The sequence below is a fragment of the Narcine bancroftii genome, chromosome 1 (assembly GCF_036971445.1).
Source record: "Narcine bancroftii isolate sNarBan1 chromosome 1, sNarBan1.hap1, whole genome shotgun sequence".
NCBI classification, from domain to species: domain Eukaryota; kingdom Metazoa; phylum Chordata; class Chondrichthyes; order Torpediniformes; family Narcinidae; genus Narcine; species Narcine bancroftii.
In genome coordinates, this window is record NC_091469.1 from 322,608,378 (window position 1) to 322,623,454 (window position 15,077).

The 15,077-nt window shown below is 41.4% G+C and overlaps 1 protein-coding gene across 1 annotated transcript in view; it reads left to right on the forward strand.

Annotated features, from left to right (window-relative positions):
• Nucleotides 1–1,142, forward strand: part of mrpl32 (mitochondrial ribosomal protein L32) — a 29,550-nt gene extending 28,408 nt beyond the window's left edge. Inside the window, exon 3 of the mRNA XM_069907297.1 lies at nucleotides 723–1,142. Within this exon, the coding sequence (XP_069763398.1) occupies nucleotides 723–980 (258 nt within the window). The 3' untranslated portion in view covers nucleotides 981–1,142. The remainder of the gene's footprint in view (nucleotides 1–722) is intronic.
• The last annotated feature ends 13,935 nt before the right edge of the window (nucleotides 1,143–15,077 follow it).

Below are 15,077 nucleotides of genomic sequence, written 5' to 3' on the forward strand. Positions count from 1 at the left end.
TCACAACGGGAAATCCAATGTCAAGGAAGTCGTGCTCTGAAAAGTCATTTTCAATTATCCTATTGCCCTGCTCTTTCACCAGAACCTTGGAAATGTTGCTTCAAGTAAATTCTCTTTCTCACGTACAATTAAAATGGATTCAGCTATCCTTTTAGGCAATGAACTCTGGGAAGTTGTATTATTTATGTCATTATGATGCCTACTTTCATTTGAGAATGCTCTCTGAGTGTGTTCACAATTGATCCCAACTCCTGAAAATTTGTTGTCTCTTGCTCTTCCCATTCACCTCTCAGCAAAACAACATTTAGCTTGTATTAAGCCTCAGCGCTTTCCTGTGCCTAATGCTTATGAATTGAGACTGCAGATGTTATCACGTATGCTTATCAGATCAAGGTAGCTTCTGAGTAACCTGCTGCCTTAACTTGGGTTGAAAACAAAGTTCAAATTTCTTAAATGTTATCTGCAAGAGGTTCGCCAAGAAAGTGATTAAATACTCCTGGTAATATGTTGATTGTTCATTGAAGCAAATTCCAAACTGGGTAGCAAGCAAAAGGCATCCTTGTTGGGGTTGCCCATTTCTATCCATTAACTCTAAATACCATTTCAGAAATTTGTGTAAAATGTGTTCCAATGTTTTAAGTTTACTTTTTAAGCATGACAGATGCAATGAATCTTTTTTTAATTTTGTTTACCTTTCTTGTTTTGGGAATTTCTTATTTCAGAACAACATAGAAGTTTGCCAAGAATGTGGCCACTTGAAACTGAAGCATGTGCTGTGTGCCTTCTGCTACCAAAAGGTTACACATGAGACAGGCCTTATCCGTGCACAGATAAAGGTGCAGGAAGGAAGGCCACTTAACACACCCGCAGTAGAGACAGTTGTGCTTTACCTGGGGGAGAAAGCAACAGAGGCTGACAAAGGAAAGAGGATAATTGAGAGGAACCGAAAGCGACCATCGTGGTTCACAACAGGGTCATGATATGGACGCTGCAAAATCAATCAAGACATGTTGTTTTAAAAAAAACCAAGCAAGGTTGAAATGTGCCACTGAAGCTAGTGATTTCTCATTGGCACAACAAGTTTTGTTTCATGTATTCTGTGTGATCTAAAGACATCTAATAAATTCTCTTTTGCACAACAAGCTGTTTTGGGTGGTTAGTATTTTTCCCCTCAGCATTTCTCTGTTTTATCTGGCAACTCTGAAATAGCACATGTCCAATTCAGGAAGCAAAATAAGGCATGTTTTAATTTTTTTTAAAGACATTTTTCAGGTGTGAGATTTTCTGAACTGGAAAGAAAAAGTGCAATGCCTTTATAACACCAGTGATCGGGACTAGGGTTTGAATCCCATGCTGTTTGTAAGGAGTAGTACATTCTCCCTGAGCCTACGTGGGTTTTCCCTGGGGTTCCGGTTTTCTACCACTGTTTGAAACATAATGGGCATGTAGGTTAATAGCTAAATTAACTTGTACCAAGGTTGCAGGTTAATTTAAATTAAATTTCATTTAAATTTAAGAAAATTATTTTTTTTATTGAAAATTGGAATTGTATGATATCTCTGCATACTCTTTGTAATCTCCTCCTGCCTTCCATGCAACAAGCCTACACACAGGCAAAGTTCCTAAAATCTTCCTTTGCTACATTGATGACAATAAAGGTACTGCATCATGAACCCATGATGAGCTCAACTTGAGTCACTTTGCTGATAACTTTCACCCTCAAATTCACTTGGTCCATTTCTGGCAACACTCTCTGCTTTCATGATTTGTCTGTTGTGACAGTATATAGTTATGTTTTTGGGAGATAAATTGGGGCATGTTTGTTAGTGTAGGTAACATACAAACACTTTAAAACGATCTTATTTAAAATACTGCTCATGCTAGACATATCGGCTCCAGAGCCTTTGCAGAAGCTTTGGAGAGTGCCAAGAGACTTCACTAATGGATTGTTGTTTACTTAAAATCAGCAGATGAAAGAACTTGTTGGAGCCACAGATTGTCTGGAGTGGAACTTGCTGTTCCAAGAGGGTCTTATGGTTTTGCAAGCAGAGAGTCAGACAGGTTTTTCTCAGAGAGCGAGATCAGTTCTATAGTTTTACAGTCAGCAGTAGTAGCTAGGACTGGAACAGGACAAGCTGGTAAACTTGTGGAAAACCCCATTTCGAAGATGGGTTGCGAGTACTTAGTTTAGCCTGATCAAAGCCTTTGTGGTTCATGCAAAAGAGGACTGGCTGTCTAATGTTTCACTTGAAATAAGGGAAACAAAAAGAAACTCTGTGGTGTCCTGAAAGAAAGAAGTTATCATCTGGAGAACCCCAAGGGGGAAAGTTCCTCTGGCAAGACACTGAAGTGGCCGATGTAAGTATATCAGTTGTGGGTGTCCTGGAACCACAAATCTTTCTCTGAAAAATGACAAGAACTTTCCTGAGCAGTAACCATTTACCTTTCAAGCACCAAAGCCTGGTGAACTTTATCAATGTTAAATTCTGTTCACAGTATAAGAATTGCCTGCAACCAGTGAATTTGGAGGAATGAGAAGTGAGATTGGACTGTGAACCAAAGAACTTTTCTGAACTTACGCACACATTACATGCAAGAGCACTTAGAATTAGAATGAGGTTAAGTCAATAGTGATAAGTTGAAGTGTGATTCTGTTTTCATGTTTAAAGATAATCAAAAGCAACTTTTGTTTAAGTAACCATTTGTCTTGGTGAATATTGCTGCTGGGTTTTGGGGTCTTCTAGGCTTGCCACATTTTTGGGGATATGTCAAGCATTAACAGAACTCCAGTATTTTAAATAAGATCTGTTTTTAAATGTTTGTATGTGACCTACACTAACAAACCTGCCCCAATTTATCTCCCAAAAACATCTATATACTGTCACACTGCTTCCACCTCAGGACACAAAAGGCAGATATTTTCTATAAACCCCTCTCCCACAGCTACTTCCATGCTTCTACACGCCCAGTGCCTGTAAGGATAATATAACTTTTCCTCAATTCCTCCGCCTCTGTTGTATCTGGTCACCATTCCAGAATGTCTGAAATGTCCTCCTCCTTCAAATAATTTGGTTTCCCCTCTGCGTCTCTTAACTCAGCCCTAACCCATAATGTCTTCCATTTTCCAGATATCTGTTCAGACACCCTTCATCCCAAGGCACAACACAGAATTCACCAACTCCCTACCTCACCAGCCTCTGCATCCAACTTGTCCTCCACAATTTCTGCCATCTACAACACGATTCCACCACCAGACTCATCTTCTCCTTTCTACTATCTGCAGGGAACACATCCTCTGAGACTCCCTCGTCCAGACATCCCTTCCCATGAATCGCCCCTTTGATACCAAACCCTCTGATCTCAATCTCTCGCTTGTTTACTCCCTTGCCGCCCGCACCTTCGTGCTCACTCTCACGTGCTCTCTGTGTCACTCGCTCTCTCTCACCCATAAAACTATAGAATTCTCCAATCTCAGGCATCATTTTCTGTGGCCCATGACCTTTGAAATGAAGTCTGTCTCTTCTTTCCTGCTTAATCACCATCACCTCTAGCGATGCTTGAAATGTAGCTTGATCATATTTACATGGCAGACCTGACTCGCATCTGCAATTTGGTATTTTAAATACATACGTAACCTCACTAATTTTAGAATGAACCTCATATGGTCTGGAAAACCTCGCCATGAGGGGATTCAATTGGGTCGGAAACAGTACTAACACCCTGTCACCAGGTTTGAAACTCCTTACTTTTGCTTTACGATTATACCAGACTTTCATGCTCTGCTAAGTGACTTTCAGATTTCCTTTGTCATTTCTTTCTGTAATCATCCTTGAAATTTAGAGGCATTATCCAATAAATTCATAAGTATATCCTGATTAATCCATTGTTCCTTCAGTAACATTAGAGGACCTCTCGCCTCATGTTCGAAAACTAGCTCAAATGGACTAAAACCAAATGATTCTTGAACTGATTCTCTAAATAAAAGTAAAAGTAAATAAAATGAAAGTAAGTGAATTCCTTCATCCCGATCTTTATTGTGTTTGAAACAATAAGTTCTCATCATATTTTTTACGGTTGAATGAAACCTTTCCAATGCTCCCTGACACTCTGGGCGGTAGGCAGAAGACGCGACCTGTTTAACCCTCAACTCGTAAATCACTTGTTGAAATAGGCCTGACATGAAATTACTCCCCTGATCAGATTGCATTTCCCTGGGCAGGCCAACTAAGATGATGAACCTTACAAAGCCTTCGTATCATCTTGGGTTTAATATTCCTTAGAGGAATGGTCTCTAGAAACCTTGTAGCAGCACACATAATTGTCAGTAAATAATGATTTCCAGCCTTTGTTCTAGGCAATGGGTCCACACAGTCCACAATTACCTTGGCTCACTAAAAGGGGGGTAATGGTGCCACTGAGGGATCCTGATTGGGTTTACTAACCAACTGACCGATGTGACAGACCCTACAAAAACATGCAAAATCCTTCCTTACAGTCGGCCAATAAAATTGTTTGGTGATCTTATTTACCCCAAGGTGACTTATTAAATGGGTGCTATGAGCTAAAGTCATGATTTCATTTCTGAGAGCTCTAGATACCACAACCTATTGCACCACTCCCCAGTCTTCACTGGCAGGAGAATTGGGTGATCTTCATTTTCTCATTAGCACTCCATCCCTAACATAATATCCTACCAGCACCTTCTTTAGTTGTTCCTCAGAGAGGGCATTATCCCTTACCTCTGCAAGTTCTGGATCCTCCTTTTATCAGATGATCAATTCTTGTCTAGACAATGACAGGTTGGGTCCCTTCAATCCATTATCAGGACTGGGATTGGCTAATGATAATCAGTTCGAACCAGATCAGTTTTACTCAAAACCTGTTCTAAACCACTACCAATTGTGTTTTGGTTCCCCTTTTTTTTTTCCGCCGCCTTATTTATTTACCCAGCCTGGTTATCACACAGGCCGGGTAAATAAGTCCTCGGACACCTCACTGACAGACTTGGCTAGCATTTGTACTGCAGGAACAACCTTTCTTCCTGCCAAGTCATTACCCAATAATAGAGAAACTGTCCACTGACAGGTTTCTCCTAACTCTATGATAGCAGTCCATTGAAGTTTATCTCACCTGTGTCAGTTTCCTCCCCAAAATCTAAGACGCTATCTGGCACGAGTGACTGAACTGCTGCCGTATCTCTCAAGAATTTTACTGGCACTGGCTTTGACCTTTTTCTGACTGACACTGAACCTTCTGTCACAAAAGGTTTAAATATTTCCTTAACCCCATCAATAAGTTTGGATCCTTCCCGGTTGTTCGATCTCCTTTCATTGCAAATGCAAGCATTTGGGGCTATGTTCTTTTCCTACTTTCTCTTCAACACAGGACAACAGGCGATCACATGACCAGTTCTTTTGCAGTAGTGATGAAGAGGACCAAAAGGCTTTTCTCTTATTGCCTTCCCTTCGCATTTGGGTCGGGAAAGAGCAGTTGAGTCAAAGCTTAATTTTTACCAATTAGATCAGTGCTTCTCAACCTTTATCTTTCCACTCACATACCACTTTAAGTAATCCCTAGGCCATCGGTGCTCTGATTAGTAAAGGATTGTTTAAGGTGGGATGTGGGTGGGAAGGGAAAGTTGAGAATCACTGCTCTAGACCCAATTGTGACTGAAATATTTTGCTTGAGAAAAATTGTCATTGGCCCATTTCCTTTAGAGTTCTGAAACCGTCCACAAAACAAGTCAATGAGCTACGATTAAAACAGTGGTGGTCAAACTTTTTCTTTCCGCCCACATCCAACCTTAAGCAGTCCCTTGCTAATCACAGAGCACTGATGGCATAGGGAATACTAAAAGTGGTATGTGAGTGGAAAGAAAAAGGTTGAGAACCACTGGTTTAGATTTTATAAGCATATTTTAAAATAAACTACCATTGACTCCATTAACAGGTTGTTTAAACCCTGTACCAAGCCAACATCAGTCGGACTGGGTGGATGGACCCCACAGGGGAGGGCTGAAACTTCACTGTTAAGGTACGTGATTTATACTTAGAGCAGCGGAGGGCTGAGATTTCACTGTTACGGTTCGGATTTTATACTTGGGGCAGGGGATGGCTGAGACTTCACTGTTAAGGTTCTGATTTTATACTTGGAGCAGGAGAGGGAGAGGGCTGAGACTTCACTGTTAAGATTCAGGTTTTATATTTGGACCAGGGGAGGACTGAGACTTCACTGTTAAGATTCAGATTTTATATTTGGACCAGGGGAGGGCTGAGACTTCACTGTTAAGATTCAGATTTTATATTTGGACCAGGGGAATGCTGAGACTTCACTGTTAAGGTTCGGATTGAGGCAGGGGAGGGCTGAGACTTTGCTGTTAAGTTTCGGATTTTATACTTGGACCAGGGGAGGGCTGAGACTTCAGTGTTAAGACACCAGGTTTATTCAATGAGCAGGGCAGCACTGACACTCTGCTGTTAAGATTCGGATTTTATGCTTGGCACACAAGTCAATCCATGGTTTTGGGGTAACATTTTTAAAGTTTGTCATCTTATACCTTGGCATATATGGTAATTATATAATATTATCATTATCCATGGCATCTGCCAGTGCCCATGACAATGATATGGTTATTGTCATACACATAAGAACAACATACATATGCACAAAAATTCCAACTCGCAGCCAAACAAAATTAAATTTATTGTCATGAACATATGTCACAAAACGTAGTTTTTTTTTGCAGCAGCAGTATTGTGCAGGACAATGTGGAAAATTTTGATAATTACAATTTTTAAACACAAGATTAAAGAAAAACAAATAAACTGCGAAAAAAGGGAAATAGTGAGGCCGTGTCTGTGGTTCATTGTCCGTTCAGAAATCTGATGGAGCAGGGAAGAAGCTGTTTTTGTACCCATGTGTGTTTGTCTTCAGGGTTCTGTACCTCCTTCCTGATGGTAGCAGTGTGAAGAGGGCATGGCCTGGGTGGTGAAAGTCCTTGAGGATAGAGGCTGCTTTCTTGAGGCACTACATCTTTAAGAACATATACTTTGTGTGTGTTTTTTTAAAAGAATAATCATATCTATTAAATTATTCCAGTACAGAGAAAATGATAAATATAAAAGACAGATAATAAATATTCACAGTTATAAAAGATGGAAGAAAAAAAATTCAATAAATGAAATAGTGCAATAGTGCAGACTAGTCTCTTTTTAAGTGCAACAGAATTGTGTTAATATTAATCTTTAGTTATATAATATATATTTTTAGTAAAGTTATTTGTGGGTTGGGACATACACACACAGTTACACTCAGAGAGAAGCTATTTTCAAAGATGCAAAGTCTAGTAAACAACTGTAAGTGTTTGTTCATTGAAAAATCTCAGACAATGGAGTTGCTCAACGAGGATGTAGAAAAAACTAATTAGCTGTAAATTTCCTACTCACTGTTCCATGTTCTGTGTGGAATTCCAGTCAGTTGTTCCAACTCTCTAGACTGCTGAGTTGAAGTGAATTAATACCACCCCAATACCACAATTTCAAACTGAAGCAGAAGATGCCTTACCATCTTGTAGATATTACAGGATTGAAGAAGGTGCTTGACCATCCTGTAATTAAGACGGGATTGAAGATACAGTAACCATAAAGGTATTGTTACGTGCTACTTCTGGTCAAAGGAGAACACAGAACAAGTGGATTTAGAAAGAGAATGGCCACTTCTGACTGGCTCTTTTAGAAAAAAGAAGGCAGTTCTACTGTGTCCATTTCTACATGGGCACTTCATTTCACCCTTGCCTGGGTTTGTGAAATCATCGTGGTAGAAAAACAAGTACTGAAACTTCCATGCAAGAGTGGGAAATAATTTGTATGAAGAAACAATTTTCTGAAAACTACAAGAAATTTGTGAGTTTTAAGAATCTGATGCCTCACACCTTCTCCATAATTGCTGGTGAGCAACAATTTAAATAATCTGAGTTTCAAAACAAAACTGACTGAACTTTAAAATCATCCCTTCAGAATTATACTTGAACTGTAATGGTTTATACACACCCACCCTTGCACATAGTGGGTTAAGTTAAAGTTAAGTTTAGAGTTAAATAAGAAATGTTATGTTATTAATAGTTATTGATAAAAAATTATTGGTATCATTGTATTGGTGAATTTCTATTGTTACGGAGTCCAGAGGACCCCAAAACCAGCAGCAATAGATATGCACCACAACACAGGGTGACTTAAACAAAAATAGTTTTTAATTATATTTGAACAAGAAAACAATTACATTTTAACTTATTATTTAACCTACCAAACTACTTAATTCCCCTTCTAATACTAAATGCAGATGTGTGTAATGTATATTTAAGATTAGAAAACTTCTTTGGATCACAGTCCAGTCTCACTGGTTGCAGGCGATTATTGTTCTGTGCACAGAAGTTAGCATTAACAAAGTTCACCAGTCTTGGGTGCTTAACAGGCAAATGGTTACCACTCAGGAGGGTTCTTGCTGGTTTTCAGAGAGAGATTTCTTTTCCAGGACATCCGCAACTGATTCCTTCTCAATCAGTCTTCCTGACGAAACTTGCCCCCTTCAGTGTTCTCCAGATGATCCTCTTTCTTTCAGGTCACCTTTCACACCGTTGGTCTTCTCCTTCGACCAGGCAGCTTTCCAAAGTTTGCCAGCTTGACCCTCTGGAATGGTTTTCTGTCTTTCTCCTCTGTTTCACACCCTCCTTCTCTGAGAGCAAAGCTCTTCTCCTCTGCCTGAAAATATCACATGCTCTCCCAGGCAAGTTGCTGTTGATACTTTGTGGCCTCTTGCAAAAAGCACTCTGCAAAAGTCCTGCAAATATTCTGTGTTTTAAAATGTTAGTATGCAAGCTGCTCTAACAATTCCTCCCAAACCACCTCTAAATACTCTCACACTATTGCTGCTAGTCTGTTAGCAATAGTCTTGTATTATTTTATGGTTAGGGACACAAGTGAAGTTCAAGAGCCCGTTAGCTGTCAGAAAATAAACTGTTCTTGAGCCTAGAGGTGCTGGACTTCAGTTTGCTACCTTCTTCTCAAAGGTAGAGGCGACATGAGGTTGCGACCAGGGTGATGGGGTACCTCACATAGATGCTTCAATGGATGGGTGGTCAGAGCCCATGATGGAGCTCGCTTGGTCTGCTATTTTCTGCAGCCTTCAGCATTCCTGGGCACTCAAATTACCAAAACCGACTGGGATGCAACTAGTTAGTATACTTTGCACCTACAGAGGTTTAATAGAGCAGCCATTCTCAACCTTTTCTTGGCTGTGGCTCCCTTAGGACTCTGCTCAAAGTTTCCCCATGAAGTGATCATTTAGTTGGTTTCTTCCATTCTACTCTCCACCGACTAGTAGAAGCCCTATTATCCAGAATTCAAGCAAATAGCAGCCTCAAGCAACCGGCAGAAATATTGTATAAAATAAAAAGGTAAAAAATACGGAGTTCTAAATTGGCGCACCTCGCTGTTGGTTTGCTAATCGTGCAATCTCAAGCAACCGGAAAATTCCCTTATCTGGCATCTACCAATCCTCATAGGTGGAGGATACCAGGGGTTTTACTGTATATAAAACACAAATAATTCCAGTCCCTGCCCCCCCCCCACATGTAAATATGCTGTGGCCGCCATCTCCTCAGTGCAGTTGTGATGTACTGTATTATCCGTTCAACCTGGAAGTTATTTAAGCACAGATATGACAGAAAGTCTCGGCTGTGAACAAAAAACTTTTTTTTGTGCTGACTGGGGAAATATCGCACTCTGGGAGAGAGTGTAAACTATTTCCTTACTGTTTTAACATTTGGCTGCATGAAGTTAGAACCATTCAAAACCAAACTTACAATTTTATACCTTGATGAAGGGCTCAAGCCCGAAACATTGGTCGTGTATCTTTATCTTTTTATCTTGATGAAGGGCCTAAGCCCGAAATATTGGTCGTATATCTTTATCTTTGCTACATGTTTGACCTGCTGAGCTTCTCCAAAATTGTGCTTTAACTTTATAGCCCGTGTCCAGCCAAATTTCTACAAATCTGCAAGTTTCCTCAAAACTTACAGCCATTGTTTAATTTAACAGAATTAAAAACACATGTGCCAAAACAATATTTAATGTACAATGAATCAGATGAGGCAATTCAGCCCATCATTCTTGTGATAGATCTTTGAAAAATCTATGGACAGGTGCCTCACCTTTTACCCAGGATCGTTGGGTCCGGGCACCTGCTGTTGTTCAGAATCGTTTTAAAATGGCGGTTCCTTTAAGCAAATGCAATGCTTCAAAATTGCATGAAACAGGGGGTGCGGGGTGTTAAATTAATTTAGATAAATAAAGAGTATGATATCACCAGCATGTTTTTTTTAAATTTAAAGTAAAACTTCAGAATAAAACTGTTGTCCCCGCCTCCATGGGTGCCCTCTCTAATCCTCGGTGGAAAGGTGACTCTCAGGCCCCCAGTGGAGGAAGAGAAGCAGGCGGCAGCTGTCTCAATGCAGGACCCATGGCCGTCTTCTTTACCCATAATCCCCCACGCAGCTGGAGCTGAGTGGTTTCTGCTGAGTGGGTGATTATGGGTAATGAAGATGACCATTGCTCTTGTATTGAGCCGGCGCCAGCTGATGCCACATGGGGGTGACGGATGGCGAGGAGGAGGGTGACAGACGGCAGGGGCAGGAGGGTTGCGGTGATTAGCGGATCAGCCAGATGTTTTCATTACCAAAAAAGTGCCAGTTTTCGAAGGTTGCCGATGTTCAGAATCCCAGATAAAAGATTAGGCACCTGTAATTGGTTGCATTTCACTGTCTTTGACATGAATCTTCCCTATGCTTTCCCATTAACTCTTCATATCGTGTGTTAATCACAAATATATTTGCAAGTTGTTTTTTAATCTTCTTCCGCCGAAATTCTCCCAATGTGAATATGCCCTGTACACAACGATAAGGTTGAATCAGGTAATGACTGTCAATCTTTAAGTCTACTCAACAAAATAATGGAAGCCATAATTTACAGTGGTATCTAGTGGCATTTACTCTAGATTAGTGGTTCTCAACCTTTTTCTTTCCACTCACTACTTTAAGTATTCCCTATGCCATCACTGCTCTGATTAGTAAGGGATTGCTTAAGGTTTTATGTGGGTGGAATTAAAAAGTTTGAAAGTCACTGTTTTAATCGTCCCTCATTGACTCGTCACGTGCATGGTTTCAGAACTCCAAAGGAAATAGGGCCAATGACAATTTTTCTCAAGCCAAATATTGCAGTAACATTTGGGTCAAGAGCAGTGATTCTCAACCTTCCCTTCCCACCCACATCCCACCTTAATCAATCCCTTACTTATCACAGAGCACCGATGGCGTAGGGACTACTTAAAGTGGAACGTGAGTGAAAAGAAAAAGGTTGAGAACCACTGATCTAAAGTTTCATGCTCTCCGATGTCTATTTCAGGTTTCACCATGCTCACTGAACTTGTCACAACCAACATCCAAGGAAGGGTCAGAAAGTTATATTGCATCAGTGAGGTGTAAGTAAGAGCCCCAGAGATTAAGGAACTCTGGCCTGAGCATGCAAGGAACCACCACCCCCCTCTCGCACAACCGAAGTTGGAGTTAAACTTCACATAATGGAAGTCGTTACGGACGTTCGTCAGGCCAATGTCCCAGTCCCCACCATCTTCAACTTCTTGACCTTCATTCATAAGGTCAGGAGTGAAGGTGGTAGCTGATCACTACACAATGTTCAAATCTATTCCTCACTCCACAGCATCTAAAGCGTACAGCAAGGTCAAGACAACGTTCAGGCTGACAAGTTGCAATTAACGTTTATGTTGCACAGGTATGTCGCAGCCTCTGGTGGCCAGGTGACTGAAACAAATGGCAAGCTCCGCAACCTAATGATACAAGGCTCTCACTTTCTGCGAAGTACCTCTCGTCCCATCATTCTAGCATTTCTCAAGCGAACTATCACATTACTGATAGTTTGAATGCCTGATAGGAAATATGAGAAATGAATTTTATGAGAACATTTCCTCATTCTGCCACTGCCGGTTTCCTGGAATTTCAAGCCAATTCATTCCCACTGGGATGCTGGATTTCTGTGGGGGTGGGGTGGGGGGTGGGGGGGAGATGAACTGCTCGTGATTCATTGACGAGAAACAGCCCATGACTCACAGCAAATTCTAAGGTGCCCTTGAGATTGAGTTTGCTTGCTGTAATTCAAATTAAACAAAGAAATTCAGTTGAATGAGGAAGCAAGTTGCTCCTATGAAATACAGCGGACTATTTCAAACATTACTTATATTTTTGTATGTACACTACTCCATCATTCATCTTAATGATGCATGGAATTCTAAATTGGTGATGCTCAATTGCATTGAAGTACCGACCCAATCAGGGACTGAATTTATTGTGATCACCTATCTTGGCACAGTTTGGGACACCCCTGTGGTGCTCACTGTCCTTGTGGAGCTTGACTGGTTTTCCCCAAGACACTGGCTTCCTCCCACATTCCAAAGTCACAAGGGCTGCCCTTAATACGTGAGGGAATTGATCGGACTGTGAAGAGATGAATGTAAGGGTGATGGTGGGCATGGGCTCAGTAGGCTGAAGCACTTTTATGACCTCTATCTCACATAATGCCCTCAAAATACTCATTCCATTCACTAGTGCTGAACTATTAAACATTAAAACATTCCAGCACTGTACAGGCCCTTCGGCCCTCCATGTTGTGCTGAACTATATCAAAGTGCTAAACCCTCCCTCCCCTTTCACCCTATACTTTCCATCTGTCCATGTGCCTTGAAAGGCTACTAATGTTCCAGCCTCCACCACCACTCCTGGCCAGGCATTCCAGTCCTCAGCAACTCTCTGGGTAAATAAACTCCCCCCCCCCCCCCACCGATGTCTCCCCTCCCATTTTATTCATGTGTCCTCTAGAGGGTTGTTATTCCCACGCTAGGAAACAGGTATTGGCTGTCCACCCTATCTATGCCTCTCATACTTTTGTTGACCTCGATCAAGTCCCCGTCTCGTTCTTCTACATTCCAAAGAGAAAAGTCCCAGCTTTGCCTCATAAGACGTGCCCTCCCCAGAAGGAGACACTCATTGAGCTCTCCTATTAATCACAGGGTTGACACCTGGATATATGCTCATGGGGAAGAGAATGTTTCATACAAAAGTTGTGGTGGGGGGGTGGGCAGTATGAGATACAGCAGTGCGGTGATCTCACATGAATTTAGATTGCCAAAGGGAGTCAGGAACAGTAAAGATTTTGGTGTCCTCAGATTGGACTGGATTCATAACTTTATTTTGCCTCTGAGGAGACAATTATTCTGTCAGCTAGGGTGTGATGTACAAATGTTCTTGTGTGGGACAAGCTTTTTTTTTTGAATATTTTTTAAACAGTTATCAACATTATCAGTGCCAATGTTAAACAGCATCAGCATTAACTACAGTTTACAGTTATCAATTCTATACCAGGTTTTCTGCAGGAGTTCAAGCGTCTTCCGTCTCCCTCCCTTCCTGACCGCCACACCTTCAGCATTTAACACTTAATTCAACACACATCCAAGACACTCACAACAAGACATATATCAGGATTTTATGGCGTTGTCACAGCACGGCAGACAGGGCTCAGGCTGTTTTCTTGACTTTTCCTGGATGGGATGGGATAGACCCCACCCCCACACTGATTGAGAGATAGACGGGGAAGGTCCACACTGACTGAGAGATAGATGAGGAAGGTAGGACAGCCAGGCACGGTGGTCCACTCTATAATCGTGCTCCTATGGAATTTAAGTACGGTTGCCAAATTTTCAAAAAAAGTGTTGCATTTTTTTCTTAAGTGTTCCACGGGAACACCACTTTGCATTTCCGTGCTCCAGTGTGCAGGAGTCAGACTTCCAGGGAACCACTATGCCCTTCCTTGCCAGTGCCAATGCGATCATTACAAATTGGATTTGAAATTTGGACAGGTTAATTGTAAGTCTTATGTCCATTATGTTTCCCAACAGGAAAAACTCATGGTCCTGCGGGAATTCTTTGCCTATAATTTTTTTCGAGGGCTTGGCCTAGTTCCACTCAAAAGGGGTCTCACCTTGGTACATGTCCGGATTGCGGGCACAAAGGCCCCTGTCTCAGTGACGCATCTGAGGCATTGGTCTGACAATTTCAGTTTAGATTGGTTCAGTTTTTGTGGGCGGCGTAGGAAAGCTTGGTGGAACAGCTCATCGTTGCTGCTCTGTGAAAATATACTATAGGGTTCATTTTTAATCTTCATACATAAGTTAGTTGTCACCCCTGGTTCAGCCATTTTTGTTGCTGTTTTCATATTATCAACACCAGAAGAAAAATAACTATAATTTCCAGGTTTTTAATAACAATCCAATTCCTTCAAGCATCTGCAAAGCTTCTCATTGTAAATGACATTGAAGTAGAACACAAGATCAACGTCTGAACTTCCTGAACAAACTGGAACTAATGGGCTAATTTCAGAAGGAAATTACATTGATTTAGTTGCTTGTGAAAGGGAGCTTAAATAAATTATTTGTTTTCATGAGCACGTGCGACAAGGTTCATATCAGGAGTTATTCCCACCCTAGGAAACACTTGACTACATGAGTGCAGATTCAACGACACTCAAGAAGCTTGACAGCATACAGGATGTGACATCCCACTGTTCACTCCACCACCAGCACACAGCAGCAGAGGATGCCCTACAGCCACTCTCCGAGACTCCCTGGACAATACCTTCCAAATCCGGAAACTCAAGGGCAGCAAAAGCATTGGAAAACCTTGGGCTTTTAAGTTGCCCTCCAACTATGTTGCTGTTCCTTGATTCCTGCTGGATAAAATGCTGGAACTCTCTCTCACAGAAGTGCGGGTGTGCACAGAACTCAGGCCTGCGGAGATTCAAGAAGCCAGCTCTCCACTTCCTTCTCAAGAGGGTGGACAATTAAATGCTAGCTCAGCCTGCAAAGCCTGTGTCCCTTGAATCAACAATAACTGAACTCCCATCTGCGATTCTCCTGGCTATCAATTGAGCCCACGTGGCTCATTTGGTAAGCGTCTC